This window comes from Sciurus vulgaris (genome assembly GCF_902686455.1).
Source record: "Sciurus vulgaris genome assembly, chromosome: 4".
NCBI lineage: Eukaryota > Metazoa > Chordata > Mammalia > Rodentia > Sciuridae > Sciurus > Sciurus vulgaris.
This window is the reverse complement of record NC_136464.1, coordinates 9,082,509-9,103,308: the sequence shown is the minus strand read 5'-3', so window position 1 is coordinate 9,103,308 and position 20,800 is coordinate 9,082,509. Positions and strand designations below refer to the sequence as shown.

Below are 20,800 nucleotides of genomic sequence, written 5' to 3'. Positions count from 1 at the left end.
TCCCCTGGGCTAGGACTGCCGTTGTGCACAGGTGCACCATTGACTTGTGTTCCGGGGGCCCCTTTCAGCTGACTCAGTGCACAGCTCACCACAAGGCAGAGGAAGAGTACGTTCCACTTGACCACCACATCTAGCCAGTGTCTCCCTTGAGGATGGGATGGAGGACAGGATCTGCCTGGACTCCTCGCAGGAGCCTCCATTTGGCAGTCAACTCCCCTTTGCGGGAAGGGACCGGCATGAAGAATGCCTGACCTGCTCGTTGTCCTCCTCCTGATTCCCAGCTTTGCCACTTCCGTGTAACACATCTGACTCACCCTTCTGTCTCCCACAGGTGCCTCGTTTCCCTCAGGGACTCCCCTCCCAGGTGAGTCCATCTGCCTCCTTGCTCCTGTTCACAGCCCCAGCTGGTAGCTCTGAGAAGTTCTGTGGAACGTTCTGGCTGCTGAGCCCACAGAATGTTCATCCTCCTTCCTGGCTTGGTGGGCTAGGAAGATGCTACCCTGACCTGAGTTGCTGAACAGCAGTCCCCAGTACTGTGGTGGCAAGGAGCCTCTCCCCTGAGCCGTTTCTACTGAAACACATCATCTCCCAGGGCCAGGACTCCCATGGGAGGGGACAGCAGGCATTTTTCATGTCATATAGCCCAGGCACATGCTGAGTGATTGTTTTTAACCAAAAAACCATCCTTCAGAAAATAATCGTATTTCCCTTTGGGGACTGGGGTGCCTGGTTGCCATTGTGGTGCACCTGTAAGGGCCTGGTCTTGCTCACTGAGACGCTGTAGAAAGGCTTCATTCTCCCTGAGGCACAGAGCTTCTCTGACTCCGCTATCCTTGATCCCAGTCCCTAGACCCTACTTCAACTTCACACCCCTACCTTCTAAACTGGCTTTCTTGTCCTTTCCAGATTGGTGGCGTACAACAACTCCTATCTATGGTAAGAATTTTTGGATTAAGTTCAACCTTGACTCCACGCCCCCTCCCTTCTAATCTGGCTTTCTTGTCCTTTCCAGATTGGTGGCGTCCATCAACTCCTGTCTATGGTGAGCATTTTTGGATTAATTTCAACCTTGACTCCACGCCCCCTCCCTTCTAATCAGGTTTTGCTTTCTTGGCTGACTTATATCCTTTAGCATGTGTTCCCTTAGTTTTGCATGTAGGAGCGCGTCTTTTCTTTTCGTTGTCAACGCCATTCCACTGTACGAATGTGCCCACATCGCATGCGCACGCCACCTTGCGCTTACCCCAACACCCCAGGATGGATACACAGGCTGTCTCTGTCCTGAGCACACACAACTCTCTGCTGGCATGCCTGTTCCCATTCTTCTGGGCAAGGGCCTGGGAGCGGGTTGTCTGGGTCACATGCTAAGTCAGTGGGTGACTTGTGGAGAAGCTGACCTGTTTTCTGCTGGATGCTGGTGTTCCCGCTGGCAGGGCCTGAGGGTGCTGGTCTTCCCGTGTTTCCCCAGCACTGGTCAAGGTGTGTCTTGATCAGTGTCCTAGGGGTAGTAGGGCCGTATCTCAGTTGGATGTTTTTTCAGTACTTGGGCCTTGTGCATGCCAGCAGGAGCTGTACTGCTGAGCCACATCCCCAGCCCCCTCACTGGGATTGCAACAGCACTTCCCTAATGACAGAAAATGCCCATCTCTAGGACCAACTGATTATGGTTTGGAGCTGAGACTGGTGAATGGAGGTGACCGGTGTCAAGGCCGAGTGGAGGTCCTGTACGGAGGCTCCTGGGGCACCGTGTGTGATGACCTGTGGGACACGAATGACGCCAGTGTGGTCTGCAGGCAGCTGGGCTGTGGCTCGGCTGTGTCTGCCCCTGGAAATGCCTGGTTTGGACAGGGCTCAGGGCCGATCGTGCTGGATGACGTGAGGTGCTCCGGAAGCGAGCGCTACCTGTGGAACTGCCCCCACGGAGGCTGGCTGTCCCACAACTGTGGACACCATGAGGACGCAGGAGTCGTCTGCTCAGGTGAGAATTCTCTGTCGTCTTGTGTAGGTTTGCTCAAGTCGGGCTCCTTTATACTGGCCTCTCTTACCCTGAGTCTGGGAGATTGGCATTTTTCCTGATACCTGCAGAAGGCAATGACATCGCAGATGTCACTGGTGTGTCTGACTGTGGTGGCTGTACTGTGGCTTCTTCCTGTGTCAGACAGGAGTCGAGTGTCCTGGGGCTTTAAGAATGAACTCCCCCACTGCTGCTGTGTGGAGACAAGCCCGTGAGGTTTGTGCTGCTCCCAGGGAGCATTTCTGAGAGATGAGGAGGAAATTGCTTCCAGCATTTTTCTTCTCTTCATCCTGTGGCTCCTTGCAACACACCTGGCAGTGAGACTGACTCATGTTTTCTCCCCTTTCCTGCAGATGCACATACAAACCCTACCACGCCAGGTGAGTGTGCTCTGCCCAGCCCAGAGCATTCCCCTCTCATTTCTGGAAGGAGAAGTGGGACAGGGCGCAGGCCCTTAGGAGTGAGTGCTCTCTGAGGGCTCTGAGGTCTGTGAAGGTGACATGCTGAGTCCCCAGCACCCTCACCTCCATCTGGCTCAGCTTTGGAGAGACCCACCAGCTCCTGCTATTGCTGTTGACAGTGTTCGTTCTGATGCTGTTGTGGAAGAGGCTCTGGGCCTTGGGTCACTTTAGATGTAAATTTCTGAATTAGAGCTGGGTAACTGTGGACATGACCCAGTAAAACGACTGTACATGTTTGTCTAATAAAGAATCCCTTCCCAGAGCATTCTTGTGCTGCATCGATAATATTCTGTGCAAATATGTTGGGAAGCATTGCAGTCTGCAGCCCTTACTGAGTCTACCTACATACTCCAGCCTCTAATCAGGAAAATGACTGAACTGGGCTCCTCAAGCTAATGACCATGGAATTTAAAATGTAGCTGGTAAAATTCTAAAAGAGTTTCATTTTCTTTCTAGATTGGTGGCACCCAACAACCACCACCAGTCCCACCACTCCTAGTAAGTATCCTGCCTACATACGGGACCGGATGTCCTATTCCTTAGCTTATCCCCGGAACCTAGCTCAGTCTGCACACCTGCCCACCCGCTGGCAGGCCCCACTGCGCGCGCGCACACACACACACACGCACACACGCACACCTTTCACACCTCCCCTGCCAGGAGGATGACTTCGACTAGGGACTTCCGCTTCTTCATGTCAATGAGAGAAATATTCTTAAATAAATAGACCATAATTTTATTTCTCGTAGTATCTTCAAAACTTGGGAAGGAAGAAGGGCGACAGAGTATAAATGGATCATTTCATAGTGATGATGATTTCTCATTAGCACACTATGGTTCCAAAACCTTTCTCTTGCTCTTAAAATGTGATCTGGCTACTTTTTGTATCATTAAATCTTTCCTCACCATTATTTTATATGCCCATATTATTTTTATTGTCCAGCTATGCATGAATTGTTTAACAGATCCTCAGTCTCTGTGCCTTTAAGTGGTTTATATTTCATTATTATAAATGATTCTGTGACAGAGACTATTTTCATAGAGAAATCTTTGCACATAATATCATTTTTTTTCCCTTTAGGATAGACATAGACCTAGGGGGCTAATGGTAGCACAGTGCCTGGTATACAGTGTGCCTGATGAATATTAGCTCTTCCCATGTGGAGCGTTTTCTCTGTGTTTGACCAAATTGCCCCTGAGAAAGGTTATAAAGTATGGAATGGTGAAAAAGATAAACACATCACCGGCCTCAGGTAGTTCACTTACAGGATTAAATATTCATCTAAAATGAGCTATGAAGTTCCAGTTTGGACAAGTGCTTTCAAGGATAGGCTCAGTGTGCCAGAGACCTTCCTTCCTTGGGGAGCTGAGCAGTTCTTTCCAGAAGTGACACTTAAGCTGAAACTTACAAGGGACACAGGTCCGAATGCCGAAGGCTCTTCCAGCCTGGAGTGCTGTGGAGGTCCAGGGAGGGACGGAGCTGGCTCCGTGGGGGTACTGTGAGAGAGGTGGGTGAGGCCTCGAGGGGGGTTCAAGCTCCTGACGGCATGGAGCCCTCCCAAAGTTCATGCTGGGAATTTGCTGCATTGGAAGTTTATTTGCAAAAATCATACTTATCTTTTCTTATTACCTAGTATTTTGTCTACCATTCCAGAAGTATTATAAATAAATGAGTGAATACAAGCATAATTACTATTGGCATTTTGGCAAATGTCTCTCTCTCTCTCTCTATCTCTCTCTCTCTCTCACTCTCTCACACACTCACACACACACACACACACACACACACACACAGTAGAGTATGATTTATGTCCCCTATTTTTAGCATTCACTTTCACTTAAGGGGATATGAGAAATATTTCTGCCTTAAAATTAATGCTTTTTATGGCATTGAAATTATTCCTATACAATAAGGCTTAATAATTGCATAGTTTTCCATTGTGTGCCTAGATCATAATTTAGTTTTAAGCAATTACTACTTGTAGCACAAAAGACTTGCGTCTAAGTTACAATTAAGTCATGTCATAACGTGTGGAGGATGAACGTGAAGACCCTTACCCTGAGGAGGACTGCTTGTCAGGAAACACCTGAAGACAATGAGAATGTCCCTCTCGCTCTCCTCTCTAGGACTCCCTTCAAATTGTGGAGGCTTTTTAAACAGCGCCAGTGGGAGCTTCTCCAGCCCGTTCTACCCTGGGTACTACCCCAACAATGCCATGTGTGTGTGGGAGATAGAAGTGCGTTCTGGGTATCGCATAAACCTGGGCTTCAGTGACCTGCGGTAAGTCTCACTAGGTGCCCTGGTCAAGGGTCCCTGGGCTGGGACGCTTTTCACTCTGGGTGTCATGGATGCGCTTTCGTGATGCTTTGATCCCTACTGGGAAGTCCTTTGATCTGTTGGAGAAAGAGCTAGAAGACAAGCTCGTGACCAACAGCATCACTTGTAATGTCCAAACCACCCAGGAAGCAGGCAGGCGGCAGGAATTCCAGTGTTGACTTGGGTGCGTCCTTTCCCACGCAGCTTGGAGCTCCACAGCTCTTGCAGTTTTGATTACGTCGCGGTCATCGACGGACCACCGAGTAGTGCTAATTATCTGGGGAGGATCTGTAATGACAGCAGCCGGATATTCACATCTTCTACCAACCGGATGACTGTTCAGTTCAGAAGCGATGCCAGTGTCCAAAACTATGGCTTCTCGGCTTGGTATAACTCGTTTCCCAGAGGTAAGCGCAGACCTGACCTGACCCGTGAGGCCCGGTGGATTTATCCAACCCCCTCTTATGAGTGCATCGTGGTTCCCGGGGAAATCAAAGAAAGGCTTTGGCAGTGTTTGTCCATTCTCATCTCACGGCTGACCCGTGTGAGCCTCAGGAGGGGTCGGTCCTTGGCCATGGCAACCAGATGTGCAGAATAGGGGACATGCCTGGCCTTGGGTCTGCTCTCAAGTCCCGGTGACTCCCCTTGCCGAGCCAGCACCTCTCCATCCCGAGGCGGGGGACCTTTGAAAATGGGGGAGGGGAAAGGTTGGAGGACTCTTTGGTTGAGATTCGTTGTGGGATGTGGTCATCTTTCGCGGCACGTGTCTTTCAGATGCCAGCTTGAGACTGGTCAATGGAAACTCCTCCTATGGTAACTGTGCCGGGCGTGTGGAAGTTTACCACGCTGGCAGGTGGGGCACAGTTTGCGATGACTCCTGGAGTATTCAGGATGCACAGGTGGTCTGCAGACAGCTGGGGTGTGGACCAGCACAATCAGCCCCAGGAAATGCCTACTTTGGACCTGGCTCTGGCCCCATCACCCTGGATGACGTGGACTGCTTGGGGACCGAATCCACACTCTGGCAGTGCCGGAGCCGCGACTGGTTCTCCCACAACTGTGGTCACCAGGAAGATGCTGGTGTCGTCTGCGGAGGTACAGCACAATGTCGTGGAAGGCCCGTTTCACCGGTGACCCACTCTCAAGTGAGAGCTCGAGGCCCGTGGCTGCCAGTGCTGACTTAGATCTAGAGGAGGGAACAGCAGAAGTTTGTCAGCTCATCCCCTGGGTCTGTCCCCTTCAGAAGACCATGCAGGGGCCCGTTTTCCCTTTGGATGGTTTCTGGATCCCAGGGCCACACGCTGGAGACACATGTGGCTCCATGACCTCGGCGATGACTTAACTTCTCTAAGCTTCAGTTTTCTCTTCTCTTCAGTGGGGGGATCATGGCAGCCCCTGCCTCCAATGGCAACTGCGATGATTTTAGAATGTTTCTGGCAGCTAGAAAGTGATGGTAGTTGGGACCTTGGCTCTGTGGTGTGGATGACCCTCAAATAACGATGGGGCTGGGAGAGCGGCAGGGAAACCCACTAGGCCTCCTCTCATCTGTGATGACTCAGTGGGCCACGGCGCCCTCACTAGAAGGGCCGGTTAGGAGTTAGCTGGGCTGTCCCTGCTTTGTTCTGACCACCCCTCGCAGACACAGTTTTGTGACCGGTGCTTTTCTTCTGTCTCATTTCAGAATACACAACGACACCTAGTAAGTACCGTGATTTCCACTCACTTCCGGCGTCTCCACCTCACTGCTGTTGCCCAGACTGGCATGCCCTGCCTGGCACGCTGTAGGCCCTGCAACTGACGGCCCAACCCGGCAGGGCTGGCCTCTCTCTAGGCCCAGAACAGCTTGGTCCTTCAGTGGCCTGGTCGATCGGGCCTCAGATCTCCAGGGCGTTCCCAGTAGGGGCTTGCCACCTGTAACGACTGCCTGTCCTCAGACACCACACCTGTCTGGGGTGGGCCAAGCGCGGCCTGCTGTGTGGCAGAGCTCACGTGCAGTGGGCAAGGACCCCCTCACCACTCTGCTCCTCCTGGTGCTCTCCTGGCTCCTAAGCTCTTTCCTTGTCGTTGTATATCCCTCCCCTCCCCTCCTTTCACCTCCTGGCTTCCTGCAGCTGCAGTTCTGGACCTGCCCCTCCCATCCATCCTCCACAGAGCAGACCAAGGCGCTTCATGAAATGTGAATGTCAGTCCCGGTTTTGGGGCTTCCATAACTCACTCCCTGCCTCCTTTTAGTGTCCCCCTCGCCGTCTGCACTGTAGTCCTCAAATCTCTCATGGTGGGCCCCTCTGCACATGATGTTCACTCTGCGCGAACCCCCCTCTTTGCCTGCCTGCCTGGTTTGTTCTCCACTCATTCTGGGTCAGGAGCCAAGTCCCTGGTCCCACCCCTCCCCGGGCTTTCCTCCACCTGGGCCTCAGTCCATGCCTTTGGTCCTCTCCTCCACACTGAGGGCAAGCCCGAGTCCAGCCCCCACTGTAAGCCCAGGGTTGGTGCTGTGCCTGGCACAAACAAGCCATCCCTCAACAACCACGTAAAAAGTGCTGGAAAGCTGACCACGATTCTCTCTGTCAGCAGCTCCTGTTTCCACCATCAGCTACCCAAATGGTAAGTTCTGGGCTCCCTGACAAGTCCGTGGCAGAGATGCCCACAATCCTCCTTCCCTCCCCTCCTGTGAAGGGCGATAAGAGGGTGGGGCACAGCCTCCCTGGGGGCTTCTCCCAGCCCTCGGTGGGTGGAGCAGGTCCTGGCTCCTCTTGTCCGGTTTTGAGTAGAAATTCCTCCAGGTGACTGAGCCGCGTGCTGCAGGCTCCTCATGTTTCCACTTTGTTCTGGCAGTGAACTATTCCTGCGGAGGCTTCCTGTCCCAATCATCAGGAAACTTTTCCAGCCCATTCTACCCTGGGAACTATCCAAACAATGCCAGATGTGTGTGGGACATCGAGGTCCCGAACAACTATCGCGTGACCATCATCTTCAGAGACGTCCAGTGAGTGCGTGGGTGCAAGCGGAATGTGTTGGGGACCCGACATTTAGAAAGAGAAGGCATGGGCAATTCAGGGGAGGGGTTTGTCCAGGGACATTTTTTTATTACAGATTCAGTTTTTGACCTAGCACAGGAGCAGCCCAGGTGGGTGGTGGTCTGGGGACAAGATCCCTGGAGTAACAAGGGCTCTGGTTTCAGGTCCCTGATTTGTCATTAATTTGCTATGTGACCATGGGAAGTCACTCCACTTTCCCAAGGCTCAACCCAAGGAGTGGGATAATATGCCAGCTCTCCTTTCCCTTGTTGATTCTGGGACAGAAGTATGTGAAAATGCTTGGGAAATGTCACCTAGTGGGAGGGACTGTTGTTAGAGTAATGATATTCTCAAGGGGAACAATGCAAATAATCCCATTAATAATGGCACCCATTTGGGACCTCTTCCCTGGCCTCTCCCTCTTCCTCCATGAGTTCCCTGGATTAGGCAGAGGTGGGCATCTGCTGGGAGGCCAGGTGGTCTGTTCCTCAGTAGGAATCATTGTTCTAAGCTGAAGGAGGCATCACCAAAAGTGTGTTAATATCCAAGGAGGGAGTGGCCAAGCTGAGCAGGAAGAGGAACCCATAATTTTTAGAATCCTGGCTGCAGGAAACCATGATTTCTCCTCTAACAGTCACTGCAGAGCAAAATGAGTGACCTTGGAAGTCTCTGCTTTAGAAATTCATGTGGGGTTTTGCAAAAGGTATTTTATTTGAGTCTCACTACAATACAAGGGCTGCACCTAAACCTGACTGATTCTTTAGCCAACATCTCAATGGCAATGACGGCCACCGTTAGTGACATCTTAGAAAGCACTTTTCCATGGGCCATTTCACCGAAGCCTCACGGTAGCCCTCGTCAGTGTGCAGCAACAGGGTTATCTCACCCTCGTAAATAGGAAACCTGGCTTCAGAGAGGTTATTTGATTAACCTAATATTTATTTACTCAATTACTTGTTTCCATCACTATGAATTCGTGGATATTTTGTTTTTACTTATTTATTTACATTTTTAAAACTTGTTCTTTTTAGTTATACGTGACAGTAGAATGCATTTTGACATATTATACATACATGGAGTATAACTTTCCATTCGCATGCTTCTACAAGATGTGGAGTTTCACTGGTCACGTATTCATATACGAACATAGGAAAGCTACGTCCAGTTCATTCTGCTGTCTTTCTGATTCCCATTCCCCTCCCTTCCCTTCATTATTCTTTGTTTAATCCAATGAACTTCTATTCTTCTCTCCCCCTAGTGTGTGTTAGCAGCTACATATCAGAGAGAACATTCGACCTTTGGTTTTTTGGTATTGGTTTATTTCACTTAGCATGATAGTCTCCAGTTCCATCCATTTACCTGCAAATGCCATAATTTCATTCTTCTCTATGGCTGAGTAATATTCCACTGAGCATATATATCACGTTTTCTTTATCTATTCATCTGTTGAAGGGCACCTAGGTTGGTTCCATAGTCCAGCTATTGTGAAATTAAGCTGCTATTAACATTGATGTGGCTGTGTTACTATAGTATGCTGATTTTAAGTCCTTTGGGTATAAACCAAGAAGTGGGATAACTGGGTCAAATGGTGCTTCCATTCCAAGTTTCCTGAGGAATCTCCATCCTGCTTTCCATAGAGGTTGCACCAATTTGCAGTCCCGCCAGCAATGCATGAGTGTACCTTTCCCCCCACATCCTCACCAACATTTATCGCTACTTATATTGAATGTTTGTTTTACTCTGGGGAACCAGGAATCCTTTGATGGAAGAAAGATGGTCTAAATTAGGATGTGAACCCTTCCTTTTATGATTTGAAAGATTGTGGCAGAGAGGCTGCAGATTTCACATGTGTGTCCCCAAAAACTGAACACAGATCCAAGCATAGTGGTCGTGGGGAGACAGACCCCCTCAACTCAGGAAAATCAATGTCAGAGTTCTTAGCAGGCAGTTCTTAACACCCCCCGCCAGGCCTGAACCCCTGTGTCAAGTTCCAGACTACAGCGGGCTGAAGTTGTGTGCCCTGCCCCTAGGCTTGAAGCGGGCTGCAGCTTCGACTACATCGAGGTCTTCGACGGCCCCCACCACAGCTCCCCTCTCATCGCCAAGCTCTGCAATGGCGCCACTGGCTCCTTCACATCCACGTCGAACTTCATGTCCGTCCGCTTCATCAGCGACGTCAGCATCACGCAGAGAGGCTTCCAGGCTCAGTTCTACTCCACCCCTTCCAATGACAGCACCAGTGAGTGCCCTGGGGAGTGCTGGGTTAGGAGTGCGGCTGCCACCGCCGGGAGCCTTCTGCGGCTCAGCTCTCCTCGGGCTGTGAAATAAGAAATGAGAGCAGCCCCATCAGGCCCCAGGTTTGCGTTCCTGCTGAGAGAGACCGTGGGCAGGAGGTTCTGGGTTCTGGCTGCCTGAAATGCGCTCTGACTGCTGCTGAGTGGCCTTATTGTAGTCAGCAGAGACGCAGTAGAAGGCGCAAGAGGATGCTCTCAGCCCGTGGTGGGAAGTCAGTGCCCACGGCACAGGTGACCACTCAGCTGGAAGTTTTGTGACCATCTCAGAGTATGGGACACTGGCCATGTCCTGAGACCTAACACATTTGGCTTCTAGCTGAAGATGGATGGAGCTGGTCATCGCCACTTCCAGCAAAGGCCACATGGTCCTGATTTAGGACATTATATGAACTCATGTAAACCTTGGCCAAGGACTGGCAAGGTGATGTCCACGGTTATTTTAAATAGTTAGGATGTAAAGTATTGGCTTTCTTCATATCTAAATGACTTGACTTCGTGACTTCTCCACAATTGGACTCTAGTCACTTTACTTTGTGGGTTTAAAAGCCTGCCTGTAGTACTCTGTTAGAGAAACCCCAGTCTGTGGGTCCTCATGGGGCTTTCCTGAGGATGGGGCTGGCTTGAGCCCAGGGCCCTGGGAGGTGGTCGGGAAGTGTATTCCATGCAGGTACCCTACGTGCTGACCATCTGGGTCACCGTCTTTATCTGGGAGGAGTGCCCAGTAGGACTGTGGGGTTTGGAGGAGCTGACCAAGGGCATTATCTTCCCTTGCCCATCAGGTCTGCTCTGTCTGCCAAATCACATGCAGGCCAGCGTGAACAAGGCCTACCTCCAATCCCTGGGCTATTCTGCCAGGGACCTTGTCATTCCTGGATGGAGTGGGAGCTACAGGTGTCAGCCCCAGATAACTTGGAGCCACGTGGTATTCACAATTCCCTACTCAGGCTGTGGCACCCTCAAGCAGGTAAGCCTGGGGCTGCCCACTCTATTTCCTATTTAGCTGCTTTCTTACAGTGATCGGTATTAAGCTTCTTGAATCCTGGGAATCCAGGAGTTACCATTATGATATGATCATAACGTAATCAGAGTAAAGGAAGATAGAAATCTTCAGTACCATGATAGAGCTGCAACTACTCCCAAATAGGAGCGGGGAGGAGAGAGGGAGGAAGCTCCTGAAGCTCCTCAGGTAGTTTCTCCTGCTCTGTCCTGCAGAGAGGGCACCTGGCAGGCTGCCACTCACATTAGTGATCCCCAGAACAGCTTCAAGGGGCAGCTCTGGATTTTTAAGGCCTGAAGCTTATACAGTTGGGGTTGAGGTCGGTGAGAGCAGCAGGATTGTCACAGAGCAAAGAATACAATATATTTTACAAAAACTTAGGAAATATATTGTAAACACATTGCTGAGTCTTGGCAGAGGCCTGCAGACTCGTTAGCTTCACAATTAAAATTGGTCTCTGCCTGTATGGTTGTTGAGCTGTCACCATCTAGGGTGACCAGCCATCCTGGGTTGCCCAGGTCTTTGCAGACTTTAGCATAGGATGTTCCCTGTTTCAGAAAACTCCTCAATCCTGGGCAAACGGGAATGGTCGTCATCTTACAGGTTATAGATTCCATGATTTGTCTGCGTCTCTCTCCTGAAATTGTCATTAAGTAGTCTCCTATTGCTATTGCCTCTTTTAAAAATGGTGGATTGAGCTGAGGGGGTCAGGCAGGTTGCCCAGGACCACTTGACCATGAAGGGCAACATTTGACTCCAGAACCCAAGCATTTCAGGAACGTTCTGCTGAGCAAAAGGAACCAGAAGCTGAAGAGGACCTGCTTCATGATTCCACTTATATAGCATTTAGAAGTGAAGAAGAAATGTGCATCCATGGAAAGCTGGTTCATGGCTGGCTGCTGCCAGGCTGCAGGGGATGGTCACCGAGGGCAGGGTGCAATGGCACATGCCACATTTTATTGTGGTAGTGGTTGCCTTGTCAAATCTCAATGCACCCATTAGTCATGGGTGCACTTAATTTTATATAAATGTGTTTCAAGTTAGTGATTCTAAGTTCCGACACCTAAATAATTATTTTGAGATTTTGTGATGGGGCAGGAAAAGCATCAATACCTTAATTTGGTTTAGAATTGCAGGGTGTACTTGGCATGAAATGCTCACATATGTACAATGTATGTGACGCTGGTTTGTGTGGATATGGTTAGTTAGGGTCATTGCCATATCAAGCATTTGCTGTGTCCCAGGGCACTGTGCTAGGTGCCAAGGAGAGGCTGCCCATTATCTGCTCCTTTGAACACAAGAAGCCCTGAGAGTGGAAGGGGACACTTGCCATCTAGATGTGCCTGCTGCGTGTCTCCCAGGCCCCTCCATCAGACCCCGCGTATGCCAGGGCTCCTTCTGGGAGGGACGTGTTGGGAAGAATATGTGTTGGTCACACAGTGGTTTATCCAACCTGGCTTTTGTATTTTACCCGGTAAATAAATCATGTTGGGTTCTGGTTTGTCAGGAGCTTCGCCCCTGGAGTCAGTCTGTCAAGGTGTTCTGAATGTGCAGCCTGGAGAATGGGCATCTGAACAACCCCACAGATGGTCCTTCGTCCATTAGCTGCAACCAAACAATGCGCCACTCCTGTTTCTTCTCACTTGCCTGGTGGCAGCGATGCCACATCCTAATTCCCCCATTTATTTAAATGCCCACGTTGCCTATTGAATTGAGTGCCTTGGGGTGAACTGATGTTTATTCATCTTTGCAACCTCAGTGCCCTGACACAGAGCCCAAGACTTTATAGTAGTATTTTTTATTTTTTCCACCAGGGGTTGAACCCAGGGGCACTTAACCATGGAGTCACATCCCTAGTCCTTTTTATATTCTATTTAGAGACAGGGTCTCATTGAGTTGCTTAGGCCCTCCCTAAGTTGCTGAGACTGGCTTTGAACTCGTGATCCTCCTGCCTCAGCCTCCCAAGCTGCTGGGATTACAGGCATGTGCTGCCACACCCGGCTTTATTTATAGTAATATTAATAGCTACTATGTATGCTAGGCACTGAACCAAGAATTCTACAGAACTTTTAAAATTCCCAGGACAAATTTATTCCCATTTAATCATGAGGAGATGGAGGCTTCCAGAAGTTAAGCCATTTGCCCAAGATCACATGATCATGAACTGGAGCCAGGGACAAAGCAGGACTGTATTATCCATAGTTGGAGGTTTCCATAGCTCTGCCAGTCTGTCTCCCTCATAGCAGGTGCGTGACATATGTTGCTTGGTGTCACTGAATCGATGAGATCTCCCCCCGGGAGCATATCCCAAGGCAGGAAGAGTCCAGGTCCTTATAGAACATCAGTTGACTTATGTAAGACTTTATTACTTACCAAGATAGCTTCCTTCTGAACTGGGAAGATGCCAATAATAAATTTTAATCAAGAATTAGAACTCTTTCTTTTGAGAAATAAATCTTCACTCCATGTTTGTGTTTGGAGTGGATTCAGAATTGAGCTCTGCCACAGAAACCATATGTAAATGGAATTATGTGAACATTTTCCTGTTAATGTGCAGAGTTACAGCACTTGAGCTTATCTTTGAAAGCGTAAGAAGGTGACACAATTCATATGATTGATTGTGACAACTGTTGGTACTGAATTGTAAAGCAAAAAAAAAAAAAAAAATTTTTTTTTCCTTTTAGAAAGTGGAAAGAGAAAATGTACCGTGCTTCTTGAGCAGATAGCACAGAGCCCTTTTCCTCTGGTTCTTCCCCAGATCTGGGCCCAGAGTGCAGCCTCTGGCGCCCCCTGCTGGTCTAGATTAACTTGCCCCAAGCTCCTGGTCTGGGGAAAGGAAAAGGAAATGATCAGAGAGGAGGCTGAGAGGTGCTGAAAACCTCATTAAGTATCTTCTTAAGCTCTTCTCTTTTCCCATGTTTCACCAGGAAGAGACATACTCAGAGTTCTGCAATGCAGGCAAGAAGTGGAAGATTCTCCAACACATTCTGTTCTGAAGAACAATTCCATTTGAGTTGTACAAACGCTGGCTTCAGAAGGGACTTTGTTCAGTGTCCCAGCCAGCCAGGAATGGAGGAATGGAGTAATGGAGTTTGAGCCCTTGATAGGCACATGACTAACCCAGAAAACCTCTCTCTCTCTCTCTCTCTCTCTCTCTCTGGAAAAGCAAAATTGCCTGATGTTTTAGGACTTCCGTTTAGGTCATTATTATGTTATTCTCCTGCCCATTCTTGCAAAAGCACTGGTGGCGTGCTGGCAGTCATAGTTAGGAAACTGGGAGAGCTTTACTTCAGACCATAGTATTACCCAGCCGGGGAGGAAGTCCTGTAGGCTGCAGCCTGGCGATCGCACGCTTGTGCTTACCTTGCTGGGGCCAGATGATCACAATCACGGAGCTTCTTGGGGACCTTTTCCACCTGTGTCCTCTTGGCCATTCAGCTGCCCCATGCTCCATTCATAACAGAACTTACTGGGCCTCTGGCTCCTGTTCCTTCCATTCATTCCACAGGTATCTATAGATGCTACCCAAGCTACTGGTGACACACTGGCGAGCCAAAGGGGGAAAATGTATATTTAGGCCTCATCTTTTCCTTGAAATGCTCACAGGCCCCCAGGTGTAAGACTCCCATCCCTGGAAAGGCCACTCTCCGGAGATGGTGGGCACATCAAATGGCAGGGGGCACCAACGTTCTTCCTGCTTAATGAAAGGCATGGTTGCAGATGGTTCTTTGGTACAAGTGGGTGGGACAGGAAGGGCTCCAGGGTTTCCAGGACTCACTCAGTTGTCCATATGAGCCTCGAGGGAGTCCCAGCCTCAGAGGTCAAGAGCTGCTGCAGATGCAACTGCGGATCTCTGTGGTTTCCAGCTCCCACTGAATCAATCACCACACGGCAAAGCAGAAAGCAATTAGCCCTGACCTCGCCAGCCCGCCCCACCCAACAAGTATGTGACTAGCTAGAGACCCTGGCAACAATGAGGACGAAACAGAACATTCTATTCTGAGCCCTAAGCCCTGGAATCCATGCCAACTTGGCTAGTTGCATGGCGGTCAATGTACCATAGCCCACTGTGCTATGAGGAGGAATTTCAAGAGGTGCCGACAACTGGCCCACACTGAGGTCCCTGTCAAGTGTCAGGGGAAGCAGGGATTGTGCAAAGAGGGGTCTTGCTGGTTGAGCTAGTCATCCTGCCCTGGTAAAAGTCACCATGGCAGAGGCATGTGCCATGTCTGATTCTGGAAGGGTTTTAGAACCTCATTGTCACTTCCTTCTCATTCTAACCCAAATCAACAATGAGATTCTCTCAGCAGGTGGCATTTGCCTGACTCTGCTCTTTGACCTGCCTCTCCTAGGTAGACAATGACACCATCAACTATTCCAATGTCCTCAAAGCAACCGTGTCAAATGGCATCATCAAAAGGAAGAAGGACCTCCGCATTCATGTCAGCTGCAAGATGCTCCAGAACACCTGGGTCCACACCATGTACATTGCTAATGACACCATTGAGGTCAAAGAAGTCCAGTACGGCAATTTCGACGTGAACATTTCCTTCTACACATCCCCCTCTTTCTTATATCCTGTGATCAGCAGCCCATACTTAGTGAATCTGGACCAGAATTTGTATCTTCAGGCTGAAATCCTCCATTCTGACGCCTCCCTGGCCTTGTTTGTGGACACCTGTGTGGCTTCCCCACACCCCAACGACTTCTCATCTTTGACTTATGATCTCATCCGGAGTGGGTAAGGACTGTCTTTCTGAGTAAGATTTAAACCTTTGCCTGAGAAGTCAAACAATGAGCAGCCTAAAGGTTTGAGACTCCAGATTTTGATTAACCAGAGTTCCTAGCAGTTCAAGTGTAGACAGATCCCATGCCGTATGTAGTCACATCATGTGGCTTTTCCCTTTGAGGGGCTTTTGTGCCGTGTCCTGGACCACCTCCTGGTTAGAAAGGCAGGTTGATCATGCCCCATCTCCTGATCACATGTCAGAGTGGAAGAACCCACCAGTGGTCAGGTTGGTTGTGAACTGGGATTAGATACCAGGTGACCCAACTCCAGCCTGAGGATTAGAAAGCCCTGCATGCAGTGGGAAAAGCATTGGGTGTAGAGCGACCAAGGTTGAAGTATGTACCTCTGGGCCAATTTCGTCACCTGTCCATTGAGGACGATGATATTCACAAGAGAAGGTTACTGGGAAGACTACATGGCAAAGAGTGGATGGGCCCCTCGCATGGAGTGGGCACAGCAGGTTGTCCACGGCGTAGTCACACCAAAGGCAGCGGAGGTCCCCGTGACCTCCATCAGTCCGGGAAGGTCTCTAGTCCAGCTCAGGAAGATCTGCTCTCCCGGGCTCCAGCTTCCCCGGATGAGGCCTGCAGGTGACGTGGGGTTTGACGCAGGTGACGTGGGGTTTGACGCTTCTGCACTCGGGAAGGGGTCAGAGATGCGGGCGTGCAGGTCCAATCAATCCCCACTCTGTAGTCTGAGGGTGTGTGGCATGGCGCTGCTTGGCTTACACCTCAGCAGCCATTGCTTCCCAGGAAGTCATGCTAACAGGGTGAGGGTGCTGCTGGGAATCTCCCTTCCCTGAGATCCCAAGACAACGTCTCTTTCCAGGTATAGTCTGAGCATGTATCGTTTCAGTAAACAGATATTGAGGCTTGTCTTGTCCATAGTCTACGTATTTGGTTCAATTCATAGCCGCCCTCTCAGCAGCAAAGATGGGGAGAAAGCTTACCTCGAACCCTGTTCCTCAAATAGTAACAAAGTGGCATTTAAAGTGGTGTAAAAGGATCAAAATTAATGCAGCCGAGGGAGTGATTTCCTTCTTCCTGACCTAAGGATTCTTGTCTATGGTGACATTCCACCATATATGTGATTGATGAACTTTGCTGGGAGAATGGGGAGCTGCACTTGGGGATAATGTCCCCAATGGGCCTGGAACACAGGACTCACTGACTCCGCCTGGCCCTCAACCACATCTTTCCCCTGGAGGCCCATGAGAATAAACTGGGTTCAGACGCTTCCTGTCCACACACTTTCTCTTTATTTGTTCAGACTTGGTGTCTTGCATTTTTATTTTATTTTAAATTTTGTTCTTGTAGTTTAAACAATTTTCCCAGGTGATTCTGAAAAGCAGCCTGGGCTATGTAGCTCTGGCCCACGCAGAACCCCAGCTGGCAGGGTTTTATGGGAAATGTAGTCATTGCCCAGGCAGCTCCCAGGTAACCCTGCCCTTTCACAAAATGTCTCACCTCTGAACGTCCCACCTCCCATCTTAGTGGCTAAGAGGGCTGCTGTGGAAAAAGAAATCTGGGTATTTGAGATCAGCTGAGTTGAAAGCAGAGGCAGGAAGAAAGCTCTGGAAGAGGAAGCAGGAGGGTGAGCAGACAGACCCAAGGCCGGGATTTCAGGACAGACAGCCTGCCCTAGAACCAGCCCCTGGGTCAGCTTTCCTTGATCCTTTCTTGTCCCGTCACGTGGTTACCAGGGAGATGCTTCCTTATCCGTTTTAGCAGTTTCTTGAGCAGAGTCTTAGGACACTTTCCTTCTAGCACCAACCAGCAGGGAAGTGCTGGAACCTGGAGGAGGGGTCCTGAAGGGCGCTCGGGCCAGTGTGGAAAGTAGAGCTGCACAGGTCCAGCGGGCTCAGGAGAGGCGGACTGTGGGAGTGGGCGGCCAGGCAGGTCAGGGAGTGCCAGCGGTACCCAGCGTGCAGCCCAGTGCTGCCTTGCTTCTGGGCTCCAAATTTGAGCCATTTCCTGACTTACCCAGCTTCCTTGGGGCCCTGGAGCACATGGTCATTGGGATTGGGCCCCACCATCGTGCACCATGGGGACTGTTTGTCTATCTGGAAACCCCAGGGGATTTGCTACTTAAAGATGCTGGGGATGTACCAGAGCTGCCAGGATCTGTCTGCAGGCCGCTCAGTGAAGCTGTGATCCACACACCCTGCGGAAGGGCGGCGAGGTGGGGCCGGAAGCCTGGGGGTCTAGGAGTTCTGCACCTGGTGTGACTGAGTCATGCCGAATCCCGGGCTCTGGTGAGAGCTAACGAGCTGCGTTTTTTTTTCTTCCAGGTGCATAAAGGATGAAACCTACCAGACCTACTACCAGCCATCACCTCGCATTGTCCGCTTCAAATTCAGTTCCTTCCACTTCCTGAACCGCTTCCCCTCCGTGTACCTGCAGTGTAAGCTGGTGGTGTGCAGAGCCTACGACTACTCCTCACGCTGCTACAGAGGCTGCGTGGTGAGAGCCAAAAGGGACGTGGGCGCCTACCAGGAAAAGGTGGACGTCGTCCTGGGGCCCATCCAGCTGCAGGCGCCCCCTGAAGAGAAGAGGAGCCTGGGTAGGCAGCCACCCTCGAAATCTACTGCCCGCCCGCGCCCCCGCCCATGACTCTCCAGGACCTGGGAAGCTTCTGCTGGTTCCCACTCAGATTGAGCACCTATCATGCACCAGGCACACTGTGCTGTGCCTGGTCACACCGAGTGAGTTAGACCTGGCTGCTGCCTTCCCCCAAAGCTCAAGGTCTTTGGGGCCTGTGTGTAGGTGTGGGCAGAGTTCTGACCTGGAAACAGACCTGGCACCTCTCTCTTCTGGGTCTGAACTGCCAGAACCCACGCTTCTCATCTGTTAGGACTGTTGAGAGGGTTAAATAAAGTAATGTTAATTAAACTGCCTTGGCCCCTGCTTGGTGTGAGTCACTGGGTGCTGGGTAGTTTTTGTGACTATTACCATTGCCACTGAGATGAATAGTATGGATGACAATCTTCTTCCTCCCCATGAGAACAAACCGTAACAGCAGGCATGTTGAAATCAGGTCTGGGCAGCTGTGGGGACCCAGCAGGCCTTCGTTGGGACTGCTGGCATGGAGTGGCCTTTCACAGGCTGGTTCTTGTCCCCCACCTAGAGCAGGGAGTACAGTCTCTGCCATGCTTTTGGTTTGGGTTGTGGATGAGGCAGTGTTTGCCACGTGCTTCTCAGGATATCTTCCCAGATTGGGGACAGGTCAGTAGATGTGCTGGCCATGGTGATGATGGCAGGGGTGGGGCAGTAGTGGTCACAAACCCTCTTCACAATCAGGGTGCCCCCTTGGGTGTGTGTCTGACAGCTCCTTTTCTTTATGCCCTGGGTTAGGCTCATCCCTGTGGCCAGCTGGTTCTAGACTCTTTCCTTACTTATTCATTCAGTGCATTAGTTTATTGAAGGCCTACTGTGTGCCAGGAGGCAAATAAATAAACAGATAAAAATCAAAATGCTGCCCTTGAGGAGCTGACACTCCAGGGGCGCGAGACGGAATCAGAAATACGTCTTGTGGGGTCGGAGCTTCGGAGAAAAGACCTGTGGGGCGGGAGGAGGGCTGGGCTGGGCACTCTCTCTTCTCCCTAGACTCCCTGCAGCCACTGCAGTAGCTCAGGTCCTGTCTGCCTCTTGCCTGGGACTCTGGCAACCTTCTCCCCTCCAGTGCATCTGGAAACAGGCCAGAATTGCTTCCCAAAGCCCAGCTCTGAGGTCCTACTCAAAACCCCTCCCTGCCTCCCCTGGCTAACAAGATGATGTGCGATCAGTCCCTTGAGCCTGAACTCAACTTCCTTTGAAGTTTGGGGCCTGGCCTCAGTTTCCCCATCGCCACTCCCTTGATTTCTTTATCCCTCCCCCCTGAATGGTTCTGGGACATCACTGTCCTTCCTTTTCTGCCCTGCCCTTGTCCTCTGGGCTCGGTCCTGGTCCCAGCTCTGTTGTCTTGGTCTCCTCTCTCCCCAGCCCTGGCAGTGGCAGACGTAGAGAAGCCGGCCAGCTCCCGGGGGAGCTATCAGAGCACTGCCATCTCCGGGTTGCCGGGGGGTCTTTCTAGCTGTGGTCCTGGCTGCGGCCGGCTTCACGCTGGGGAGGATGAAGCACACCCCCAGTGGCCTTCCTCCGAGCACCACGACGTGGAGCCAGAACTCACTCAGACACGGATCCCGTGTGCTCAGGCACCCAGAGAGGATGGAAGAAACACAGGTGCAGAGCCCGGCACCCAGCAGCACTCTGACTCGGGGCTGGGTGAGGTGGCAGTGGAGAAAGGCGGGAGTCAGGTTTCTCCCTAATCCACAGGCTCAGGGCTGGGCAGACGGTTACAGATGAATGGTGCCAAATCTACACCCACGTGCAGCTGTGAGCCAAATCCTAGCAGCCACAGAGCTTTCTCTGGATAGAATTCCTTTTCTCATCTTTTCTCAATCAGCTTCTTGGACTGTAGTGCAGATTGCAAGCTTTCCTTATGATAGGGCAAACTGAAGAGAGAATCCCTTTGAAAAGCAAGTGTCTGCTTGGTCAGTGTTTACAGAGGTTCACCTACATACTGGACCCCTCGACTGGATCCTGTCAGCAGAACCCTCCAGGGAATGGATACTATGTCCTCCCAGTATGGCATGTTTTGGTTCTGTCCTGAGCAAGATAAGAAGGATGAAGACCAGAGAAAGAAAAGAATGCTAACCACACCATAATTCTTTGTGCTTGCGACTTAAAATGAAACACGATGGCCCCATTCCTCCAGGAGACATTTCTGTTTGTGACATTGTGTCCACGGCTGTGGGCTGGAGAGGGTCCAGGGAGGGGGACGCAAACCTCTGAGGGTCCCTAGGACAGAAATCTTGTTTGCACAATATCTCCAGGGAGAAGGGGATTGACAGGTGACCCCAGAAGCTCAGAA

General features: G+C 50.6%; 1 protein-coding gene across 1 annotated transcript in view; it reads left to right on the top strand.

Annotated features, from left to right (window-relative positions):
* DMBT1 (deleted in malignant brain tumors 1) overlaps nucleotides 1-18,775 on the top strand; it is a gene marked incomplete at its 5' end in the record, with an annotated part of 36,526 nt that extends 17,751 nt beyond the window's left edge. Inside the window, 15 exons of the mRNA XM_079135837.1 lie at nucleotides 332-364; nucleotides 907-936; nucleotides 1,013-1,042; nucleotides 1,652-1,978; nucleotides 2,932-2,973; nucleotides 4,603-4,756; nucleotides 4,997-5,199; nucleotides 5,567-5,887; nucleotides 6,474-6,491; nucleotides 7,367-7,396; nucleotides 7,628-7,778; nucleotides 9,840-10,048; nucleotides 10,883-11,067; nucleotides 15,453-15,841; nucleotides 18,180-18,775. Of these exons, the coding sequence (XP_078991963.1) occupies nucleotides 332-364; nucleotides 907-936; nucleotides 1,013-1,042; nucleotides 1,652-1,978; nucleotides 2,932-2,973; nucleotides 4,603-4,756; nucleotides 4,997-5,199; nucleotides 5,567-5,887; nucleotides 6,474-6,491; nucleotides 7,367-7,396; nucleotides 7,628-7,778; nucleotides 9,840-10,048; nucleotides 10,883-11,067; nucleotides 15,453-15,841; nucleotides 18,180-18,501 (2,444 nt within the window). The 3' untranslated portion in view covers nucleotides 18,502-18,775. The remainder of the gene's footprint in view (nucleotides 1-331; nucleotides 365-906; nucleotides 937-1,012; nucleotides 1,043-1,651; nucleotides 1,979-2,931; nucleotides 2,974-4,602; nucleotides 4,757-4,996; nucleotides 5,200-5,566; nucleotides 5,888-6,473; nucleotides 6,492-7,366; nucleotides 7,397-7,627; nucleotides 7,779-9,839; nucleotides 10,049-10,882; nucleotides 11,068-15,452; nucleotides 15,842-18,179) is intronic.
* Nucleotides 18,776-20,800: the final 2,025 nt, after the last annotated feature.